The sequence below is a fragment of the Saccostrea cucullata genome, unplaced genomic scaffold, assembly GCF_032062105.1.
Source record: "Saccostrea cucullata isolate Sc308-1 unplaced genomic scaffold, CSIRO_AGI_Scuc_v1 ctg76, whole genome shotgun sequence".
NCBI classification, from domain to species: Eukaryota; Metazoa; Mollusca; class Bivalvia; order Ostreida; family Ostreidae; genus Saccostrea; species Saccostrea cuccullata.
Genome location: NW_026930419.1, coordinates 81,437 through 104,499, shown reverse-complemented (window position 1 = coordinate 104,499; position 23,063 = coordinate 81,437). Strand labels below are relative to the sequence as shown.

At 31.5% G+C, this 23,063-nt stretch overlaps 1 protein-coding gene across 1 annotated transcript in view; it reads left to right on the top strand.

Annotated features, from left to right (window-relative positions):
• The first annotated feature begins 15,823 nt into the window (after nucleotides 1–15,823).
• LOC134228503 (uncharacterized) overlaps nucleotides 15,824–23,063 on the top strand; it is a 56,600-nt gene continuing 49,360 nt past the window's right edge. Inside the window, exons 1-4 of the mRNA XM_062710154.1 lie at nucleotides 15,824–15,919; nucleotides 16,554–16,785; nucleotides 17,013–17,129; nucleotides 17,346–17,433. Of these exons, the coding sequence (XP_062566138.1) occupies nucleotides 15,824–15,919; nucleotides 16,554–16,785; nucleotides 17,013–17,129; nucleotides 17,346–17,433 (533 nt within the window). The remainder of the gene's footprint in view (nucleotides 15,920–16,553; nucleotides 16,786–17,012; nucleotides 17,130–17,345; nucleotides 17,434–23,063) is intronic.

The following is a 23,063-nucleotide window of genomic DNA, read 5'->3' as shown; positions in this document are numbered from 1 at the left end:
TCATCTTCCCTGTATATCAAATCAACCGGGTATGTTGTCGAATTGTAGTTCCAGGCATGAAATTTTCATAAAGAATTCAGTGCGATAATTTGCAGTTTACATGAAATAGGCGAATTACAATATAGCAGTATGTTTAGCAAATGACAATCAAAGTTTTACTATTTGTGTAAAGACAGTGTGAAGACTGTGGGTTTTATCCATGAACAGTGCTTGAATAAAAAAAAATTAAAAAGTTTATTATAAAAAGAAATAGATTTTAAATATAGCTAAAATAGATTTTAAATATAAAAAAAATATTAATAGGTATCCTGCTCAAAGTCCTTCTTTCTATTCCTCGCGGTAGGCATTAGAAACATGTCTTATGCCTGTTAATGTTATACCTTAAATTAGTTTAAATGCACGCATAAGTCCATTGCTGGCTAGCGAAAGACACAATGTAGTGTTAATTTAACGTATACTTTTATATGTAGCGGTAATGTGACGTTCATTGTAGCGTTAATGACTATGTAGCGTTTATGAAAATTTCGAAAATGTAGCGGTAATGATACGCACCCAGAAATCGAATAGTGGAATCGATCATTGTTGTTTTAGCGGTGATCGATTCATTTACATATACATGTACACTGTTCATGTATAGTGAATTATGAAGAGCATTGATAAATTTTCCAAAATTCAACTGTATAATCGACGTGCCATAAAAATTTATTTCCTTGATTTATTCGCTCTCGGAATTTTGATCAAGTGAAATTCCAAGTTTTTCGCTGTTGTATTGATTTTTAATGTATCGAATGGTGTACAAGACGGGTATGGAGATAACGAACATTATTCGATATCAAAGTCCATTAAACAATACAAAATAGGAGCAGAGGAAACACGGACCTCTGAAACATTAGAGGTGGGATCAGGTGCCATAGAGGAGTGAGCATGCCCTGCTGACCGGTCACAACCGCCGTGTGCTCCTTGTCATGAAAAGGAAATAACGAGAAAAAAATCCGTCGTCAATTCAGTATATAAATAATGGACTAACAATTGGTATGTGTCACCGGGTTCCTAGGTACGTGAAAGTCAGTCAATATATCGGCTCTCAATAGCTCAGTGGGTTAGAACGCTGGCACGGTACGCCAGAGGACCCGGGTTCGAGATCCGATTGAGACTTGATTTTTCACAACCTGTGACATATGAAAATCGTCAGTCAGCATTTGACTCAATTGTATTTGCTGACAATGTCATTGTATCGATCAAAGAAATTACAATATGATAATTTTAATTGAGACTGTTGGATTTTTGTTTCATCAACTTGCTTGTCAATAATTTACCTCGTTTTAAAAATTGTTCATACGTAAATCATGATCTTGAGTATCGAATCAACTGAGATATATATACTCAGTATGCAGGTGATGAAGGCATATTGCTGCATTAGAAAGGGAAGTAGACGATAGAAAAGTTAAAGTCGTCACGTTTATCATATAGCCTGGTTGTTAGATTACCATTAGATTAGTTAGATTACCATCCAAGTATGAAACAGAAGTGTCGAACTCTGTGGAATGTTTGTGTAAGTTTACCAGGATATATCGTATCGGTCGGACCCACAGCTGACCCTCAGCAAATGCGGAGAGCACCAGGAGCGCACTCAAAGCGCACCCAGAGCGGTCACAAAAATTTCTGAAAGCAAACCCGAAGCGGACCCCGAGCGAACCCGGGAAATTGGGTTTGCTCTGGTGTTAGGTTGTGTTCGGTCGGTACTGTAGAATTGGAAATTACCTTTAGTAATCGTTATATCTAAACGTCGATTTGAAAGCCACAGCAACTGATTTATTTGAAAACATATACACTAGTACTTACTATGTACTAGTAATAAATATACGTATGATAATCAATTAGGGATCTTAAATACACATAAGAAGCATGCATGCATACAAATCTGATATCAAGATGAGGAATGAAATTCATAAAATAAACGACTTTGACCTAGTAGTTACACAAGTTACTCAACATGTTTTTAAAAAGTTTTTTTCATTTTAACATTAAACAAAATCAGATCTTACATTACACTAGACATCATGGTTGTGAATGTATACATTCACTTTCATCCAGACTTTTGCACTTGTAATCCTTGAAAACAGTATACACTGAACCAAACTTCTAAGTGTTCACCTCACATTTTTGAAGTTTTCAAGAACAAATGCAAACAATAAATACTTTCTTTAATTCTTGGTTAAAGATGCATATTTAAGTTCAATGTTGCGTAAATTTCATGTAAGCATCTGGTCAGAATTTTAAGCAAAGTGTCGATGTAATGATGTACCCTCAAAATGAAAATTCGAACAAAAAATCTCGATGGTGTAAGACCCACTTCTCGCTCTATTACTTCAAGACAATCTTTACTGTTGGATACCATGTAGCCCTGAATAGGAGATTGACCCATCTACTGCCAGACCTACATGTACTACATACTAGATCTTTCCAAACCATTGAAATTGTGAGAAAATGGGGGAGAGGGGACTTTGACATTTCTTTTAAAATCCCAAATGTGTTCAATGGGATTAAGGTCCGGGAATTTGACAGTGTATCGTCACACAAGTACCTTTTGGTAAATATCCTTGGGTGTTTAGCACGTAAGTGCGACACTTTAAGGATAATTCAGACTGCTTGAGCTGATATAGGACTGCCACGAGCACCGATTTCTTATCATTTTCGTACGATTGAAATGGTTTGTTTCCATGTTTCTAAGATCTTTTTCAGGACACTTGAACACTCGCTTTTCCTGGTTTAATGCGAAATTTTCTCCCAAGATGAACATTAAGGTCACTCCCGGTATGGTTAAATTTTGTCAAAACTTTCAAATTGTGATAAATTGGTAATGAAAAATGAGCACAACCTATACAGAAATGTGTTTAAATGGGTTTTTGATATTGTTTGATAATTTTTAAAAGTAATATAAAGTACAATTAAGCACTAAAATAAAAATGAGCAAAACGTGGTGCGAAGATGGTCCAGATATCAATATTCCAACGGCTCTCCCTTCTACATCAATGGTTAATTTGCCAATGTTTTGTGTTTCTAAGTGAAACCAGTTTTTAAAATTTGATAATGATCACAAAAAGATGCGTATTACACAAACACGTGCTGCAAAGTACAGATTTCTTGTTTTTAAGCTTCGTCAGGGAACATTGATTTTCATCGGTGATATTGAATTTTCTTTCTACAATTGCTGAGAAGACACATTTGTTGTAATAGTGTGAAAATATCATACCATTCTATAAAGTAGTTTTTAAATAAATGCATTTATTAAAGTGAACACTTAGAATTTTTGTTAAGTGTATATTCCCAACAAAATATTCAAACATGTACAACTTCAATTCAAACATTTCAAAATGGCGAATTTTGAGGTTACCTAGTATAATTTGCATTTCATTGGATGATTTAACTTGTTTACTGTTGTAGCAAACTTCCAGCGAACATTCAAATTATTAAATGTTACATGCCAACTTGCTGCGAACATTAGATAGGAATGTATGTTTCTTGCAGTGTTTCTGCAAACCTATGTTTTTTTTCGAATTTTCTTCCGGCTTGTAGCAATTGCCTGCAGCAAACATATCATTTTTTGTAAGGGGTCACAAGATCATTCACCTTGGTGTCATTTGAACGAATTTAATTATTTGCGTTCGCAAATCAAATACAAAGCCTCTATCTCCCATGTTCAAAATTCATTGTGAAGGTTTAAAGAAGTCTTTTTAGCATGTTGGTCTCAGTTAAGCTACAAGGTTATTGACCTTTGTGTCATTTGACAGAGCATGATTTGTGGAGTACAGATATAATTTCTAAATATGAAATATTTATTTTTCAATGTTCAAAAGTTATGGCCAATGACAAAGTTTGCAGACAAACAGACAAAGAGACAAAACAAAAACAACATTCGTCCCTAACCTATCGATCTTGGCGCTTAAAAATACAAGAGGCCAACGGGCCTTATAGGTAACCTGAGTATTGTGTAACAACTTTCAAACAATTAAATTTGGTTCGTGTTTTAAACCAGAGGCCATAAAATTTACAATTCACAATGTTGAAAGAGGTACCATTGCTTATCATACTTATTAACTTAGCATACTACCTATATTTACTTAATACCCAGAGGTAGATCAGAGTAACAAAGAGAAAATGCATTTCCACTTTATACCCAGTTGTGCACCTCATTCCAAATGAAACAACTGACCAAAGGGCCAAAGATTTCAAAATCTTGCAGATTTTATCATAAAATGGTTGATTAATACCAAAGAGCAGATTTCAAAGCATTAATTTATTTTCATACTATGTAAACCCCCCCCCCTCTGACCCAGGGGGCATAAAAAACGGTAAAGTGCAGTTGTCCCGTGTTTTTTATGCCCCTGCAGTTAATCTAATATACTCCTGGATTTACGAACTAAAAAATCTAGAGATTTCAATTTACAAAACACTGGATACTTTACAATCATTGAGACCACATGCAATGCGGTTATATAGGAAATCTCTACTAGGCTAAAACAAGAATGCACTAGGATAGCAGCTATAATTAAAAATTGACGTTTATCTCCTTCATCACCCATAAAAACGTATTTACAACTCAGCAAAAAAAGACATGAATGTAAAGTGACACATACGTATGGCTCCGAGTCTTAGCGCAGATTTATCTAACGACTAAGGTGAGTTTGTTTTATTCATTTTTTTACGCGTTGGGGGATGCCGCCCCCACACCCCCGCAAAAAAAAAGCGAAAACTCATGTAGATATCTTTTTTCCTCGTTTCGAGAGTTTCTTACACAACAAAATGGCGTCGCCCATCATAGTTGATACGCAGCGCACTCTCACGCGCGGATCTAGAATCAAAATGGCGGCCGTACCGGTAAAGTGCATTCTATCCAAAACACTTTGCTAGATGCATCTTTCTTCATCATAAATATTCATACTTGGATTCTTGGCTTAAAACCCAGAAGCAAAGAAAAATATTTTCAAAGAATTAATGTATTCTACTATATAATCAACAGAGCCCCGCCCTAACACCAAAACCCCTAACACTGGGGCCATAAAATTCACAATTTTATAGGAGGCACTCTTGTTCATCATAAAGATGTGCTTAGTTAGTTTATCTTAAACCCAAAAGCAGAGAAGAAGATATTTAAAAAATTAATGTATTTTCGCTATATAAACAATAGAGCCCCACCCTAACACCAGAACCCCTGACCCTGGGTCCGTAAAATTCACAATTTTAGAAGAGGCACTCTTGCTCATTATAACGATGTACTTAGTTAGTTTATTTAATACCCAGAAGCAAAGAATAAGATTTTCAAAGAATTAATGTATTTTCACCATATAATCAATAGAGCCCCGCCCTAACACTAGAAACCCTGAGTCCATAAAATTCACAATTTTGGAAGAGGCACTCTTGCTCATAATAGCTATGTGCCTATTAAGTTTATTTAATACTCAGACGCAGAGAAGAAGATTTTCAAAGAATAAATGCATTTTCACTATATAATCTATATAACCCCGCCTTAGCACTAGAACTACTGACCCTGGGGCCAGGAATTTCACAAGTTTGGTAGAGGACTCAATGCTCATTACATTCATATTACTATAATATTATAACAAATTATTCATTTGATAAAATTACAATGCAAGAAAGAATTTTGTATATATTAGAAGGAAATTTAAATAATCATTGTATTTTTGATCAGCAAAATATACTTCAATATCAATTATGGCTTTTTTATATATTGAATAGAATACATATATCAGGAATATACATATTTTGTATTGTCTACTTTGTTTACGGGGTTGATGACATATAAATAAAGTAATTAGCAAGTGTTGAGTGTCTAAACATTAACAATAACCCCACTCCTACATGTACCTAACCAAGCTGCCCATTTTTCCAAACACATTAAAAATCTTAATTTGTAAAACTTAAGGCGACGTAGTATTGATAAACAAAACTCGCGTTCGGTTTCCTGATAGAGGAAATACATGAATATTAAGTATTTAATTACTTATCTTCATCTAAGGTTTTGATTGCTTGAATTAATTTAAAATTATATACTAGAATACGATACAGATTGGCAATATGAATTAAAATAAATGCGGCATTTACTTAAGCTTATATCAAATAGTAGATGAGTTTTAATTAGATGCAGAACTATAGCTTAATGGTTTTTTATCCAATGTTTACCCCTTTATCCCGTGGATAAAGCTCATAGGATATCGTTTTCATATCCCAGACTTAAATGCAGTTATGACGTCACAATGGTTTTTGCGTAAGCATAATGAAGAGTTTCCTAAAAAAAAGTGTAAAACATCGGTTTTGAAGTATTAAACATGGGATAGAAAGAATATCCCATGATTTGTAGTTGGATATGATTTTTATCCAACTTTTTGTGTCTTCTTATCCCCTCGCCAAGGCTCGGGGATAAAAATCACACAACTCGTCATCATATTCAACTGCAAACCATGGGAGATCCTATATATATATATATTTAAGTCTCTGACCATATCGTTATGGCCGAAGACTAAAATATACTCGTGAAACCTTATAACGCTACAGTTCGATTCAGCAGTCAAGTCTCACTGCACAAATGTAGCGTTTTTAAATGTAATAAAATACATATCCTTACTGTGCAGTGAAGAGTCGATGCATAATATTTCATATTTATTATAAACAAATACAATATTCTCAAATAGCGATGATCTGATAAAAAAAATAGTCGAACTTCTTCATTTTGGCAAATGACCCATTTGTTATAAATATATTGAACGATTTCTTGATAGTAAAAACATAACAAAGGGGAGTTATCAAATGTAGAACCCGCTTTTGGTTGGTTAGTTTTGAGTTTCGAATTTCGAGTCTCGAATTTCGTATCACGAAGATCCTTCTGGGCTTTCGGATGTATCTCAATGATTTGCTGTCCGAATTAATTTAATCATCGATGACATACTAGGGAGTTGAACTTTGTTCAATCTCCATAGGTCGTCAAGCAGTTTCTAGCGCAGTAATTTTACAATGAATTATATAGCGGCCGTCGTTGTGTTTCAATATAAACTCGTACCAGGCTAGATAAACTAGATTTGTATATTTGTTTAATGGAGGTTGAGATTGAATACTGTTCGTTATTCCCATATCCTTCTTCATGAAACCTCCGCAATAAAAATAGTCCATCCCATTTTTCTTCATTAATCTAATTTTCATATATGATTTGAAGGAAAATGAAATAGAATTTTATTTAACTTCATTTGAATAGCATATTTTTGTCATCTCTCTTGAGAAATGACACATAAATTTGATTTTCGTATGAAAAAAGTCCCACTACGCTCCATTACAAAATGTGCGAAGTACGTCATCCAAGGAGCAACTGCTGGTCTAACTGGTTTACCAATGACGTGATTGTCTAAATATGGAGATGTAAACAACGATGAAATGTCAAAGAAACGCCGAAGTTTAACCCAACTTCTTTCAATTTGTTTCAGCAATAAAGAGACAGAACAACGTTTCTTTAAAAAAAAATACTACGGAAAATATATCGCTGTCGGACATTTATTTGTTCTGACAAGTGGAATGATCTGACAGACTGGAAAAATTTTGTCAGACCAGATACAGGAAATTTATTTATTCACGTTGGTAAAATGGGAAAATAGCATAAAAGTTGATATTCAACCTCACAATTTCAAACGACATTAATTTTCCATCCTTAATTTCATGAATTTATTAGCATTTAGTTGGTTATGTGTAAAACATCAGAACTGAACTTGAAAAATGTGTGTGCACGTGTTTTGCAGTAATACCTTTTAATATGTGTCATTTGATTTTATAATATAATTTTTAAATACAGTAAAAATTTCTTTGAAATTGAGATCATCTAAAATGACTTTTTATGCAGCAGTTTTGGTTTACTAGCTATCATTTGGTCCAACGCACTTCGTGCAAATATCAATTATAAGCGAACTTCATATGATTGAAGGAAGTTATTAACAACAATTATAAGGAATATTTAGTTGTGGAAACAGTGAAAGGACATACGTTTGGTAATATTTTGATATAACAGTTTAAATACATGGAAAAAATAAATCAATAAATATGCAGTTTTTTTAAAGGATGGCACTGTACATGTAGCTGTCTGGTCTGTCAAAATCTTTTTTTCCGGAGAGCTACAGTTCTGCAGCTACTTTAAGAGCAGTCCTATGATCTTGGCTATTCAAATGCAATTGAAATAATTTTAATGTTTCGTGTTGTATCTCTCACAAATCAGTACTAGCTGGCTTGAATCTGAAAGCATGAAACTGTTCCTCTACTTCCTGTCAGATCTTTCAGATAACTCCAATGAGTACTTTCAGTATTGTTGTGGTCGTTAAATACATCATATTGTCATGTAAATGCAGCATTTTCCTCAATACACATTGTGCCGGTTGAGTACAAAACTATGATATAGTAATCGAGTTACAAGTTTTTTTTTAAACAAATAATTCTATTTCAACATTGCAGTGTAAACATGTACGATTCCTTTGTATCAAGCCGAATAAATTAGTTTGTAGTTGTTATCACTGTTATAGGTAGTGCCACATATATCCCTTTGAAGTATACAGCTGTACTTTAAGGTTCCTAAGCCAAGTCTTCAGTTAATTTGCCTTGAAAATCCTGTATTTTCTGACAAGTACTGCAGTCTATCATTGTGTGTAATCTCCCTTTACTGTGTGACATTTTTATCAACATGTTTTGTTCTTTCATTCATGGATCAAATGCCCCCAGGGTAAACCTTGTAGCTAGTAAAAGAGCATCATCCAGGCATTGCATTAAATGTTGTTGATAAGGATCCCAAACCACCGCCGGGCACTCCTGTGCTGGGCGTACTTTTATTGTACATTCAATGCTCCTGATATTTTTCTTAAAGCAAGCTGAGTACTATGTTTTTATGTTGAAATGTTTGAAGATTTTACGCAGAATAAGTATGTTACTTTCTTGTTCGAAATTTAAGCCACAAAAATGCATTAGAAGTATTCCATTACTTCATAAAACTCAAAGAACAAAACAAATTGTTTTATTTAAATCCATTTATGCAAATTATCTTGTTTTCTATGTGTTTTTCAAAATCAAGCAACAATTAAAACCAAGTCGTGAAAAATGAATGTATAAACACTTTCCACAAATTTCATAATCTCATAAACATTTTTTTGCGAAGAATATATTCAGAAGATTAGAAACTGTTTTCCGTACTTTTAAAAAATGCCATCAATATATAAGACATGCAAATTGAACAGTAAATACAGTATACTCATGATCAAAATGCAGTTCTTTCATGAAACAAATAATACGTGGATTTATTTTGTTCCTTTAAACTGATGTCTATTCATGTGATAATATTGTCCTTCTCTTAACATAACCGCCGATCTAAATCGGTACTTTCGATTCATAGTGTAAAGATTTTTATCCGCCATTTTGGATATTTGAAATACAGTCAGTGTAAAAGGTAGGCTTCATTGAATCATTATCAATATTAATATTAAGACTGTCTTTAAAGTGAAAACGTACATATTTTACAAAACTTTAAAACTTTAAAAGTGACTTAAACAACAGAAAATGCTGTGTAAGTAGTTTATGCACTTATTTAATTTTCTAAATGAAGCGCATTGCAATGCCAGCATTGGTAATAACAAAAAAAATTCAAACATTTTAACTTAAGGTCAAGATCTAGTAAATAATTTTAGACTAATGTTTTGGTGTTTGATCCATTACGACGTCATAATCAATTTCAACTTCCCTTATCCCGTACTTTATGGCTTTAGTAGAATTATATAGAAAATTAGTGTATTTTCATGACATTCAATTTGAAATCATATGAAAAGTAAATCGGATATCTATATTAGATTTGATATTGATTTAAAGAAAAGGCCACAAACATACTAATTACGGTTTTCTGAGAGACTGTGGACAATTTGGATACATTTCCTTTGTCGGTTTTCTTCATTTTTCTTTGAAAATGACAGTGTAAAATAGTTTTGCATTTTGTTTACCGACAAATTATGCCCCGAAACACCTTATTTGACCAAGCTAAATTTAAAAAGCTTCAATAAAGGAATTTATTTCTCAATCATCAATAAAGGAATTTATTTCTCAATTTCTCAAGCTTGATAAAGCTGTATGCACCTTTCATTTAATAGATCTTGACCTTTAGCAGAATTATCAAGATATGAAGTAAATATTCTAAAATTAAAAGAAAATTACAAGTCAAATTATTAAGTACACATCACATTTTATTGCCAATTTAACTTGATATCACGAGCCATTTTGATACAGATAAATTGTAAAAGGGCTTAAAAAAAAGGTAGTATTTAGTGGCGATTTAAGAACAGCTTAAAACATGAACGCATGGTAAAAAGAATATTGGCCTATGATGAAAATAGTTATATTTTTATACAAGCTCGAATAATTACATTGAAACGTAACATGATACCCTCAGATTGGATGTTGTTATGTTCATGTTGCCATGTGCATGTCTTAAATATCTAATGCTGGACAAAAGGCAAAATGATTATAAAATGAAACTTAATCTCCAATAGGTAAAATATTAAATGCAAATTTGCCGATAGAATCCTTCTGCTTTTTATAAAAAATCGGCCTAAAATATAGCTGAAATAATTCCGGTGTCGCATTGCACAACAAAGAAACATTCAATTCCGTACAAAATATGTATGTTATATGTTACATGTAATCCATGTCTGCTTTTATGCACTTGAGACGTAAACTTTAGAATGGTTTGTAAATAAGATTTCACAGAAAATCCATTTTGCAGTAATTTAAAAAGTCATACATTCAAATTTGTCCATAAAAAATAGAATGGATGGGTTCGGTTTCTTTTTAATCGACGTTTAAAACAAAAAAAGAACGCATTGGAAAAAGTCATCAATTCGCCTTAGTTATTTTAAATAATAATGATATTAATAATAATTGTTTTAATATAGCGTTTTTCAAGAATAAATGCTATACAATACATTTTTACCCCAGCAGACCATAACAACCCAGAATCTTTCTCAGTGCAAGCAGCTGTTAAGGACACACATGATACAAACCAAAGAAATGGATGTATGGATTGGTATACAGTGTATATTTTTTGGCCTAATTTCATTGCAAATGGTGCAAATAATAAATTTCTAGAATAAAGAAATTGTAAACCTTCTGCGATGTTCAAAAGTATGCCCTTGTGAAACCATCCTTATTAATCTATACGAATAGTTTTCACTTCAAATTCCATTTCTGTGCAAATTTGCATAAAAAAAAATAAAAACTACCGGTGAAAATTACTCACTTTACTCATTTTAACACGACCGAACTTGTTATTTTCAAGTTCTTTGACAAAAAATTGTTTGTATCATCTGTCCTTGAATTTATTTATTCATTTTATTTTTGCAGTATTTCTACTTGAACTTTTATTTATAACCATCTTAAAATAGAATGTAACCAAACATCCATTTGATTTTGCCTTATCATTCATGTGTAATTGTTATTTTTTTTTTGACGATAACACTAAAAAGTGAAAAGCAAAAAAAAAACCCTCTCATTATCATCAATGTCTCCACCATCGCATTTGTCACAGCCTTGATTCTCCATTGTATGGACTTCATCAGAGTGTTTATCTTTCAAACCTTGGGTAACCTAACAAAAGAAAACCCATAGTTAACTATTAGTTTACTATGTTCAACAATAATGCTCCTATACGAATATGAATAATCATGGCTTTGCCATTCTTGAAAGAAGATGTTTTAAAGAATGTCTCTTCATATTTCTATATAAAATTTGGATTCCATGCTGTGGCCCAGCCCTGCCCCCAGGGGTCATCATTTGAACAATCATGAATCTACGTTACCTAAGGATTCTTCCATATAAATATAATCAATCATATCTTTGCTATTCTTGATAACAAGATTTTTAAAGAATTGTTCTATACATTTCTATATAAAACTTTGATCGGCCCTTGAAGCCCTGTCCTACCCCCAGGGGGTTATGATTTAAACAAATCTGAATCTACCATACCTGAGCATGCGTCCATAAAGAATAAAGAAATGATTATTCATGCCTTTGCTGTTAGTGAGAAGAAGATTTTTAAAGACGTTATAGAAACATACATATGTAAAACCTTTTTTTTAAAACAAACTTAAATCTACACTGCGTGAGGTAGTTTCCATATACATGTTAATATGATCATTCAGTCCTTTGCTATTTTTGAGGTTGCATTCCATTGCGTAAAAAACATTGCAAATAATTGGAAATTATTTGCTGTTTCCCTTAGTAGTTTTGATTTATGGTCACTAGTTTACGAACTTTTCAATAACCCGTTTGATATATAAATATTGGAGAAAATTAAGAAATGTAAACATTTCCTGCTCCATAATTTTGTAATTACAAGGTAACAGTATCCATTTTTATCTATTGCTTAAAAAACATCATATGGCACATTAAGCTCATGAAATGGGCACTCACTTTTAAGTTATATTTCTAAGGGGTTTAAGAAAGTTTGTTCCGTGGTGATATATTTTCCAAAAAATCAAAAAAGTGCTTAACTAAAGAGATGAATAATCAAGTCTGAAAAAATCACAAATGTGTGCTACAGATTTATAAGAAATTCATTTCTAGCAGGCAGTGTGTTATAGGGTTTTTTTCTTCCATTTTAAATATAAATCATACATTTTCAAAGCACCCGAATCACAGAAATGCTGGTCATTTTGAGCAAAAATGTAGGATAATTATTAACTTATGCTTCTTTATAGCGTATCTTGCATCAAACAGGCTGATGAGTGTAGGTATAAGACCGAAAAATAACTTTTTCAAAAATATTAAATGTTTGTCATTTTGAATTTTTTTTAGTGGCTTGATATTTTTTGCATGGTATTTTAAACTTGGTTTTGACCTGTATGTTACTATATGACACAACATCCCAAGTTTTCTGCACAGACATCTGCTCTATATTCTTAACCTTCCCTCATAGTTTCAACAAATGACAGCCAAAACCTTATCAGTAGCAATAAAAAAATGTAAAAATGAAATATCAATATCACAACTTGTTAATATCTTCTCATCTTATTTCTTTTTAAAAATAAAACAAAAACCTTGAATAAACTTTTTCAGAACCCTTTACAAAGTATAATATTAAATCCAAAATTATGCATTGCTTAATTTAGTAGTGGTAGAATTGTTGTGAATGTTACTGATAAAAACAGCTTCAGAAATTTTAACTGGACATTTTTCTTAAGTAAGATAACCAGTTTTTAGAATGTTCTGAATTAAACGACTAAAAAACATAATTTACAAGAAAGTAAAATTCATTTTTTCAATTGGTAAGGTTTTGAAATATAAAAAAATTCTGAAGAATTATCTGTACAATTTTTGCATCATTTCTCCACGACATCTTCTGAGGTTTTTAAATTCTACTGATGAACTCATGAAATTAAGGTTCCACTCAGCGTCTATGTTCTTATCTATTGGCGAAAATTAGGTTCCTGAAAAACATAACTATATATGCATATAATTTGCGAATAGCGCGAAACTTTTGCAGTATAAAGCGTAAGTTACGCGTAATATCGTAAAAGTTTCGCGTTAATTTGCAAAACTTTCACGTTATGAGGGCAAACCACTATTTTAAACTTTAAAAATTAGCTCAATGGGATTTTTGTAGAGTTGTACTCATGTTAATAAAAGTATTAAACATTGAAACATTTTTATATAAAACAGCATTCTTTACTATTGGCAATGGTGTGATAGGTTTTCAATAAAATCAAGACAAGTATTTCAGATAACCGGTGGCTTAACATATCCGGACAAATTAAATGGGAACCAATATGTCTTGATGCGTATAATGATGTTCCACTGTTAAATGATAACTTATTTTTGTTTCAATATAGCATAAAGAATTCATGCATTATCATATAAAAAAACTGAATAACGAGTTAACAAAAACAAATGCAACGGAAACAGCAGATTTGTAATCTGCCAATGAGGAACGTGATATAAACATGTATAAGTACATGTATGACCTTTAAATCGTTTCCATTTAATTCCTAGTCATAATTTGATTATTCAGTTAAATCGTACTGACTAATTATATCTAAGAAGGTATTAGATGAAAAGATGAAAAAAAACTTTACATGTAATATAGAAATAGCGATGATGTGTTTCAAAACGTACATTATGTATATTTCTCATTTCCTTTCCAGATTCTGCCTGCAGTTTGCCTAAAATGGAATTTCCCTGGATAGTATATGGCTTTTGGCTTTTCATATCCACTGTTATGGTACGTGTGAAAAAACATTAGTCAGCATTTTACTCAATGACAAATGCAAGTTCCTGACAAGGTCTATGTATCGACCATAAAGCAATTTGTAGCTGTAGAATTTATGAGTTTTAATTTCAAAACAGATTGCATTTTAATTATAAATTTCTTATATATATATATATATATATATATATATATATATATATATATATATATATATATATATATATATATATATATATATATATATATATATATATATATATATATATATATATATATATATATATATATATATATATATATATATATATATATATATATATATATATATATATATATATATCCAATGAAAAAAAATCAGAAATCACAAATCTCGAAAAATCATTTTTTACTGTTAGCGCTTTCTGCCTAATGGCTCTTCAGACAGTTAAAAGTTAAATATAAAATTGCTTAGTATATATATATATTGGTATTATGGCTAATATGTTTTAACATGGCTTTTGACCTAGTTTTCCTTGACATTTGAACTACTTTTTTGGAAATAAAAAACATTTTTAACATCTGACTTCTTTTCGACAATTAAGAGGGAAGTGTATGCAATTTAGCATGTATACCGTTCTTTTTAAACAATTGTGAAATACCAGACGAGAGTAAAAAAAGATGGTTTTTCATTGAGGTGATTTAAGCATAACTTATTTCCCTATTTCAGCCATATTGTTAGTCAACATTTCCATACCACTTCATTAATTAATCATGTTCAACATTTTTATAATGGGCACTGAAGTACTCGCAATATACCGAGTCACTGTATGAAATACAGTAGCCAGAAATGCTTAAACCAAAGTACTATGAAAATGTATCATAAAAGGTATTTAAGTCTTACCCTCTTTGGATAGTTTTGCATGAACCTTATGCTGTAAACATATTAATACATGTAGCTGACCACTCTTAGATTGATATCTTTAAAGAAAGTAAAGGCAGGCAACACACTTGTTCCTTGGAACACTCTAGTTATTTGCATAGAGCAGTGTTACATTATTCGAAAGTTCTTTAGGATCTTGTACATCAATTTCTAAGTAAAAAAAAAATTGAAAAAATGCGGTTTTGTCAATAGTGCATCTATTATTAATGTATGCAACAATCATTCCGAGGAGTATTCATTATTATTTCCGACCCAATATTTATGATTTGCTTTTAAACTTACAGACAGTATATCTGTAATTGGAATTTTTAGTTTGATATGAAAATATAAACACTTTAATCTAATTTTAATCGTCCACCATAAACCTAATCGAATTTCGATTGAAATGTTTCGTGAATATAGTTAAGACATTTAAAAATCACAGAAAATTGAGATTTCAAAAATATTACTAGTTTAGGGAATTAAGAAACACATTTTTAAAAATAAGATAGATAAGTATTTTACTAATTTTTTTTTCATTATTAATTCAAATTAACAATCAAACTGTTAAAACGAAAAAGTGATACACTTTACAGATGAACACATGACTGCATCTACATTTAAGGTCAACGTTGATGGACAATAAGGTTTTAGAGTGTTCCACTCAAACAAGAAAAGCAGTTTGTAATTTGGCTTTTGAAAATGCATTAAAATATAATCACCTGGCCAAGGTTGGGGTATCTATAATTTTCAGTCGGGGGGGGGGGGGTACTACATTTAAATATACAGAAAAAAGGTGCAGACGGACGCACCAATAATAAGGATTAGGAACCCTCTTGTTTTTCGCGAATTACTTAAGCTCACAAGTTTAATTTTGTATCGATCAAAGTTAACAAAAATTTGATTATCAAACAAGATCATCAGAAGGAACAAACTACAAGCTTAATCAATAATATCATGCTTAAAACACCTTTAGCTAATATTTGAAAGTGAGCAAAATGCGTGAGAAAAAATATTTGTAGGACAAATTAAAATGAGTACATGTATGTGTGGTGTTTCCAAATATCCCTGTTTTGCATTTATTTACTCACGATTGATTTTGTTTTATGCGTTTCTTAAATAGATGACTGTTCATAGTCTACTCATATTGCATTTTAGGTCTAAATCTCCTGTTTTCAGTAGGATACTTTTTAGATAAAAAATTGTTTTGTAATATTGTCAATGGGAACTGTGCAGACGGAATTGGACTGAACGATTAATCGAAAAAATGTGATGTTTTATTGCAATATTAGACCACTTTTTGACAAACAATTTAGCCGTTATGTATTAAAAAAAAGTATCAATGAATTTAAAAATGAATTGCAGAAAACAAGCCTGTCTACTCAACCTTGTGTCTGGTCTTCTGAAACAATAAAGGTCGTATCTTCGTGTCCAACTACCGTAGAGGAGACAGACAGAGCAGCAAGAATAAAAAAATGCTATGGAATAGGACTGAGGCAAAACTGTACAAGTCCAGAACAATTTAAATATCATTGTGTCTATAGTCTCAAGACGAATTCACTTGTAGAAGTATGTGCAACCGAAATTTTTATTGAAGGTAAGAACAGGCCTGGGGGCCATAAAACTTAGACGAGCTCACTTTTGATCTCAGTATCACTTTTTCCAAAGGAATATATAGTGGAAAAGTGAGATTGAGATCAAAGGTGAGCTCGTCTAAGTTTTATGGCTCCCAGGCCAGATCTTTCACGAATTGTCAGATTGATAATAATGAAAATTTCAAAAACACAAGACATTTGGTTAAATGTATCTTTCTATATTTCTTAGGGCTGTGTTTGGTATATAATGCTGCATTATTTAAGCTTGACCTTATAGAAAGAGTAAAATGCACCGACTTTCCAACACCGTGTCCTGCAAGATATGTTTCTACAAAAGCTCATCTTGGTAAGAATACTAGTGTTACATTATACAAATGATATAATATATGAAAAAAGAAATGCTTCTGGTGAAAAAGTGAACTTTTGTCATTGATTTCCGACTTGTTTATTATCACATACTTTATTATCATGATTTAATGTTTATTGTTAATTAAATCAATATTGTTTATACATAATCCACATTCAGAATTTGATACTTTATTATTAATTCTTAATTTTTAAGATGCACCATGTTATAAATTCATAAATCTGACATCAAGTCTCACTTTACCGAAAGAAAAAACAGATGAAAAAAAGACAACAGACGAGTTGTAAGTAGTAATTACAATCAATTTGATACATGAAATTGTTAGAAACATGCTAGCTTCAGAACTGCAGCTCATTGGTCAAGAAAATTCGGAGACTTAAAGCAGATCTTTTGACGTTACGCGCGATGTTGGTGCAATTTTACAATTTTAGAATCCGACCTATTAAACACATCGGTGATTTTAAAAACATACTCGCAATATAGATGAATTTGGTATGATTGGATAGATTTTTAATAGAACTACCCGATTCTAGTAAGAAAAAAACATTTGAATAATTTTTATGCAAAAAGTAGAATTTTAAAACGCATATAAAAGGTATTTTAAGCGTGTAACGCGTTACACTTTTTTTAGCAGGGATCGCGCATTTTTCGTGTGTAGAGCATTCAAAATTGAATCTAGATTTCTAATTTTCCTCACAAAACAAGAGCAATCCATGTCGTTTGTGACTTTATAAAAGATTCTGCATTAAATGTTGGCAAGAAATAAAAGCGATAGTTTTTACAGATGAAAAAAATATGTAACGCTTTCAATTAAAAACGTGTATATGAATATGAACAATAAATTTTCTCATTTACAAGAAAGTTTAAATAGAAACAAATTATATCAATATAATATGCCTTTCTCATAGATTTGAAATATTTCAGTCATATTGATATCGAACTGCATTCTTAGGAGCTAGTAACTGGACTACAGAAATGTCTAGCGTCTAAAATGACGCGCAAAAATAACACAATGCCTTTTTTCGAGTCGTCAAATTATATTGTTTTTCCCATCGAATACAGAAATAATTCAATGTTCATAATGTGCTACACTTCTCGGTTTGATAAGATATCAGATTAATAAATTTACACAATTAATTAATATTTTACGCAACATTTAAGAGGTTCAACATATTTGTCCAGTGGACGTTCTTGCCGGGTAAAGTTCGCTTTGCTTCAACGTACTACATGAAAATGCGTTTAAGATTGCTTCGAAAAATAAATAAAATTTATCATATATTTACAAATCCATAGCGCACTTTAAGTTCATGAGTTTAATTATAAATTATCTATGACTTTTTAAACTCGTATTTCAAGTACAAAGAGATAGCGTTAGGGTACCACTCAAGCATATTACACTATAGACGCATTACGTTAATTTCTTCCGTAGCGCTATGAAAGCGTAACGTCAAAAGTCACCAACATCGCGAGTAACGTCTTTGTAATCAGTGGTATTTCCAGATGGCGCTGTCTCGAACATAATGTTTAATCAACCTTATTGTAACTGGGAAAAAAATCTTTTGATATGAGTATTTGCAATCCAAAAATCCCATTTTCAGGGATGTGATGGAACACAATAGTTCCGTAAAATATGCCAGTTTAACCCCATTCTTTAAGTATTATGACATTTATCGTACATTTTATGTGGAATGTCAGAGTACTAAAGAGCTTCAAAATTAGGTAAAAATAGGGGAGATGTTTCTTTTCTCAAAATGATTAAGTTTCTCTGTAGCCAGTTCTAACATTTCTTAGGTCTATAACAGTTTTTACAAAGGGGAAAAACCTTAGTTGGGAAAGAAACACCTCACCTAAGGACTCTATATCTATTTTAAAGATTAACGCGAGATAAATGCTGAAATAAAAGTTTGCAGTGAAACATGTGGAGATAACGTACAATATTTATGATGAAAAGTCCATAAAAATTCAAAACATGAGCAGAGCAAACACGGACCACCAAAACATCAGAGGTGGGATCAGGTGCAAAATATTTAATTTGTCAATAACGTAGATACATTTTTATGAATCAATTTATATGAATCCGTTTCCTCTTCTTCTTATACGAGAATAAAGCTCATGCATTTAACATTAACTGATTCAGACGTATGTTTACATGCAGGTTTATTCCAATCACTTCTTTTAGATATATACAAGCTTCTGCATAGGGACTACATACCTTTATATTGGAATTGACCCCCAAAACTATGTGAGGGTCTTTTTAGTGCAATAGCATTACGCTTAGAGACCATAATAAATTAATTCTTATTATACAAACACTAGAAATATTAAAAAAAAGGTACATAAATACAGCTACGATCCTCTTGAAAGATGGATTAATTACTTTTATATTTCTTGTTCTTAAACAGCAATTAATAATAATAATAATAATAATAATAATAACTAGATACGATCTCGTTGCAAGCAACGAGTGGGTCTTCCGTCCGATTCTTGATAAGATGAGATACGATTTTGATTGAGAATTTTTTTCTAAAATAATGATAAAGATTGTGAAGAAGAATGATTTTGCCTCCATAATCTGTAAACAGACATTGAACATTAAGACGTAACCATTCGACTTTTGGCTACGTTAGGGATCAGCCTTTTCTTCTTCATATTATCTTAAAGCTCTCAGAGTTTTGAACACTTTTTGTTCAACAACTATTCAGAAATTCTCTTTCGTTTTCGAGTTATTTTCAAAAGAAATATTTAGGGGCCAACCCTTTAACTCCTTTATAGGCACATTTAGCGAAAAATGAAAGGTTGCATATTGTTTAGAACATTATTTTGAACATCTTTTGTTCAATATTACTTATCAAAATATTTCCCACTTTTGAGATATAGTGCGTCAAAGATTTAGCATTTTGGCCCCTTATGGTCCCTTTTTATGCACCAAACGACATTCAAAACATAATATAAAGTTTTAGATTGTTGAGATTAACATTTTTGCTTCAGTAATGTATAACACAATATTAACTGCTAAAGAGTTATCGATTAAAGACTTTTGGCCTTCTCAGCCCTAATTTGAGTGCCCAGGCCCTTTTTCTTGATCTCATCTTAAAGCTCTCAGGATTTTAAACACTTTTTGTTCAACAACTATTTAGAGATTCCTTGTCGTTTTCGAGTTATTTGCAAAAGAAATATATATGGGCTAACCCCTTCAACTCCTGAATGGGGACGTTTAGCGAAAATTGAAATATTGCATATTGTTTAAAACATTATTTTAAACATCTTTTGTTCAATATAACTTATCAAAATATTTCCGACTTTTGAGATATAAAGCGTCAAAGATTTAGCACTCTGGCCCCTTATGGTCCTTTATTATGCACCATAGGACATTTTAATCATAATATATAGTTGTAGATTGTTGAGATAAACATTTCTGCTTCAGTAATTTATAACAAAATATTGACTGCTAAAGGGTTATCGATTGAAGACTTTTGGCCCCTCTCGTTCCTTTACTTGAGTGCCCAGCCCCTTTCTCTTGATCTCATCTTAAAGCTCTCAGGATTTTGAACACTTTTTATTCAACAACTGTTCAGAGATTCTTTGTCGTTGTCAAGTTATTTGCAAAAGAAATATTAAGGGTTAACCCTTCAACTCCTTAATGGGGACGTATAGCGAAAAATCAAAGGTTGCATATTGTTCAGAACATTATTTTGAACATCTTTTGTTCAATATTACTTATCAAAATATTTACCACTTTTGAGATATAAAGCATCGAAGATTTAGCATTTTGGCCCCATTTAGCCGCTAATTATGTAATATAAGACATTAAAATTATAATATACAGTTGTAGATTGTGAATATAAATATTTTTGCTTCTGTAATGTTTAACAAAATATTGACTGTTTACGAGTTATCGAAAAAAGACTTTTGGCCTCTTTTGGCCTTTAATGTGATTAGTCAGCACTTTTTTCTTAATATCATATTAAAGATCTTGTCATTTTGCAAAAATTCTGTTCATTATGTTTTAACAAAATAATGATACTTTAGAAGATATGATGCAAAATGTCTAAAAAATTCAGTCATGATTCGTGTCCTAAATTTTAACCCATACCAAGCTTCCATATTAGGCACTTTCGGAAAATTTACTGACCATGTTGCAATATGGCAACATGTCCTTTATCATCCCTGAAAAAATCAGCTTTCTAGCTTGAGTCGTTATTTAGTTCCATCACAGACATGGAGATCATCAAAATATCGATCAAAGGGCGATAACTTCCGCCTGAAAGTGAATTTCAAAACAATAAAAAAAACGTATAAGGTTTAGATAAAGATACATCTTCTCTGAAAATTTCAAGAAAATCGGTCGAGCCATCTCCGAGAAATCTTCTGCACAAAAATTGTAAAGAAAAAAAAGAATCACTAATAAATGACCTCAATATCACAAGTATAACCGCTAAAGTAACGTGACTGTCACATTGTATGACGAGTGTAAATATTGAATCCAATCGTCATTAATATGCAGTTAATAACCATTATCATGCTTCTTAAGGAGGATCGTTACACCTTTTAAGACAGTATAAAAGATTTTTTAAACATGCATTTGCTAATGATAGGCAAAGTATCAAATAAAATAATGTTCTTATGTATTTAACTTTAGTTTTTTTTTTGTAAATATGTAAAATTCATTTTGTTAAAACTGTCTCATTCTATATTTTCACAAAACTGTCACATTCTACATTTTCAAAGATCTTGTGCTTTAAATTTCTATTCAAAGTTGAATGTCACAAGACATTCAGATAAAAAATAGAAAAAAAATAAAACAGCTTTATCTTGAGCATGATTGGTAAGATTTTTATCAATATCTGGAAAAATATAGTTTCACGGGATTAAAATGACGAAATGATAAGAAAAAAATTGAAGGAAATTGAATAACTGACAAAAACTTAACATAAAATTCATGTGTTACATGTATACATCTGCTTCAAGCGCGGGATCAAATACCTTGGTACTGATTTTCGATATGCATGTACTTGAACTAAATTTTGAAACTTGCACAAGTATTGGAAAATTAGAGACAAAGACATGTATCTATTTTATTCACAGTTTTGATAAAAGCAGATTAATTTACCGTTTTTCCAAATTGTATTATTATTTGTGCTTTTCCCGTACGACATGAATATTTATTTGCTTAGATCAAGAATTTAAAAAAAAAAATCGGTAATAACATGCCTTAATTATATGCAGGTGCATATCAGAGACATTGTTAACTGTAGAAATATTAAACGTGTTAAAGCATGAACTAAATATTTCAAATTTCCTTTGAAATTACTGTAAAGTGTGAATCATCAACTAATATACTTGTCAAAATTTGTAAGTCCCCACTTTTTTTTTCAAAAATTCAAAAACCTTAACTTCAATTTACTAGTTGCTTACAAATTTGCCTTTAATTTGTAATACTTACCTGTCAAAACCAAAAAAAATTTAATCGGATTTGTAATTACTAGACCGTGACCATTCTTATTAAAAAGCATGAAGTACGAGTTCCATATGTTTTTCGGGTGTATTCTTCATATTTTTTTTACTTCCATGTGTTTTCCATCTTTAATTGATAACGAAAAACAGAAAAAAGCTTGAATAAAATGCGGTGTATGTCCACACAACAATGTGCAAGCGAAGTTGCAATGGACCAAGCTGGTCGTAGTTAACGAAATGTCTGTTTTCTTTCACTGTATGACCTTGTTTTACTTAAAACCTTTTTAATTACTGCCAGAAAAACCTACAAAGTGTACCTGAATTTCTTTTAATCGTTACAAATCGCTAGATTTTCAACAAACACCACAAAATCATCCTACAGTTTATCCGAAAAATCAATGGAACCGGAACCGGAAGTATCCTCCCCTCAATGTCACACTGGAGGCGTGGGGAATAAAT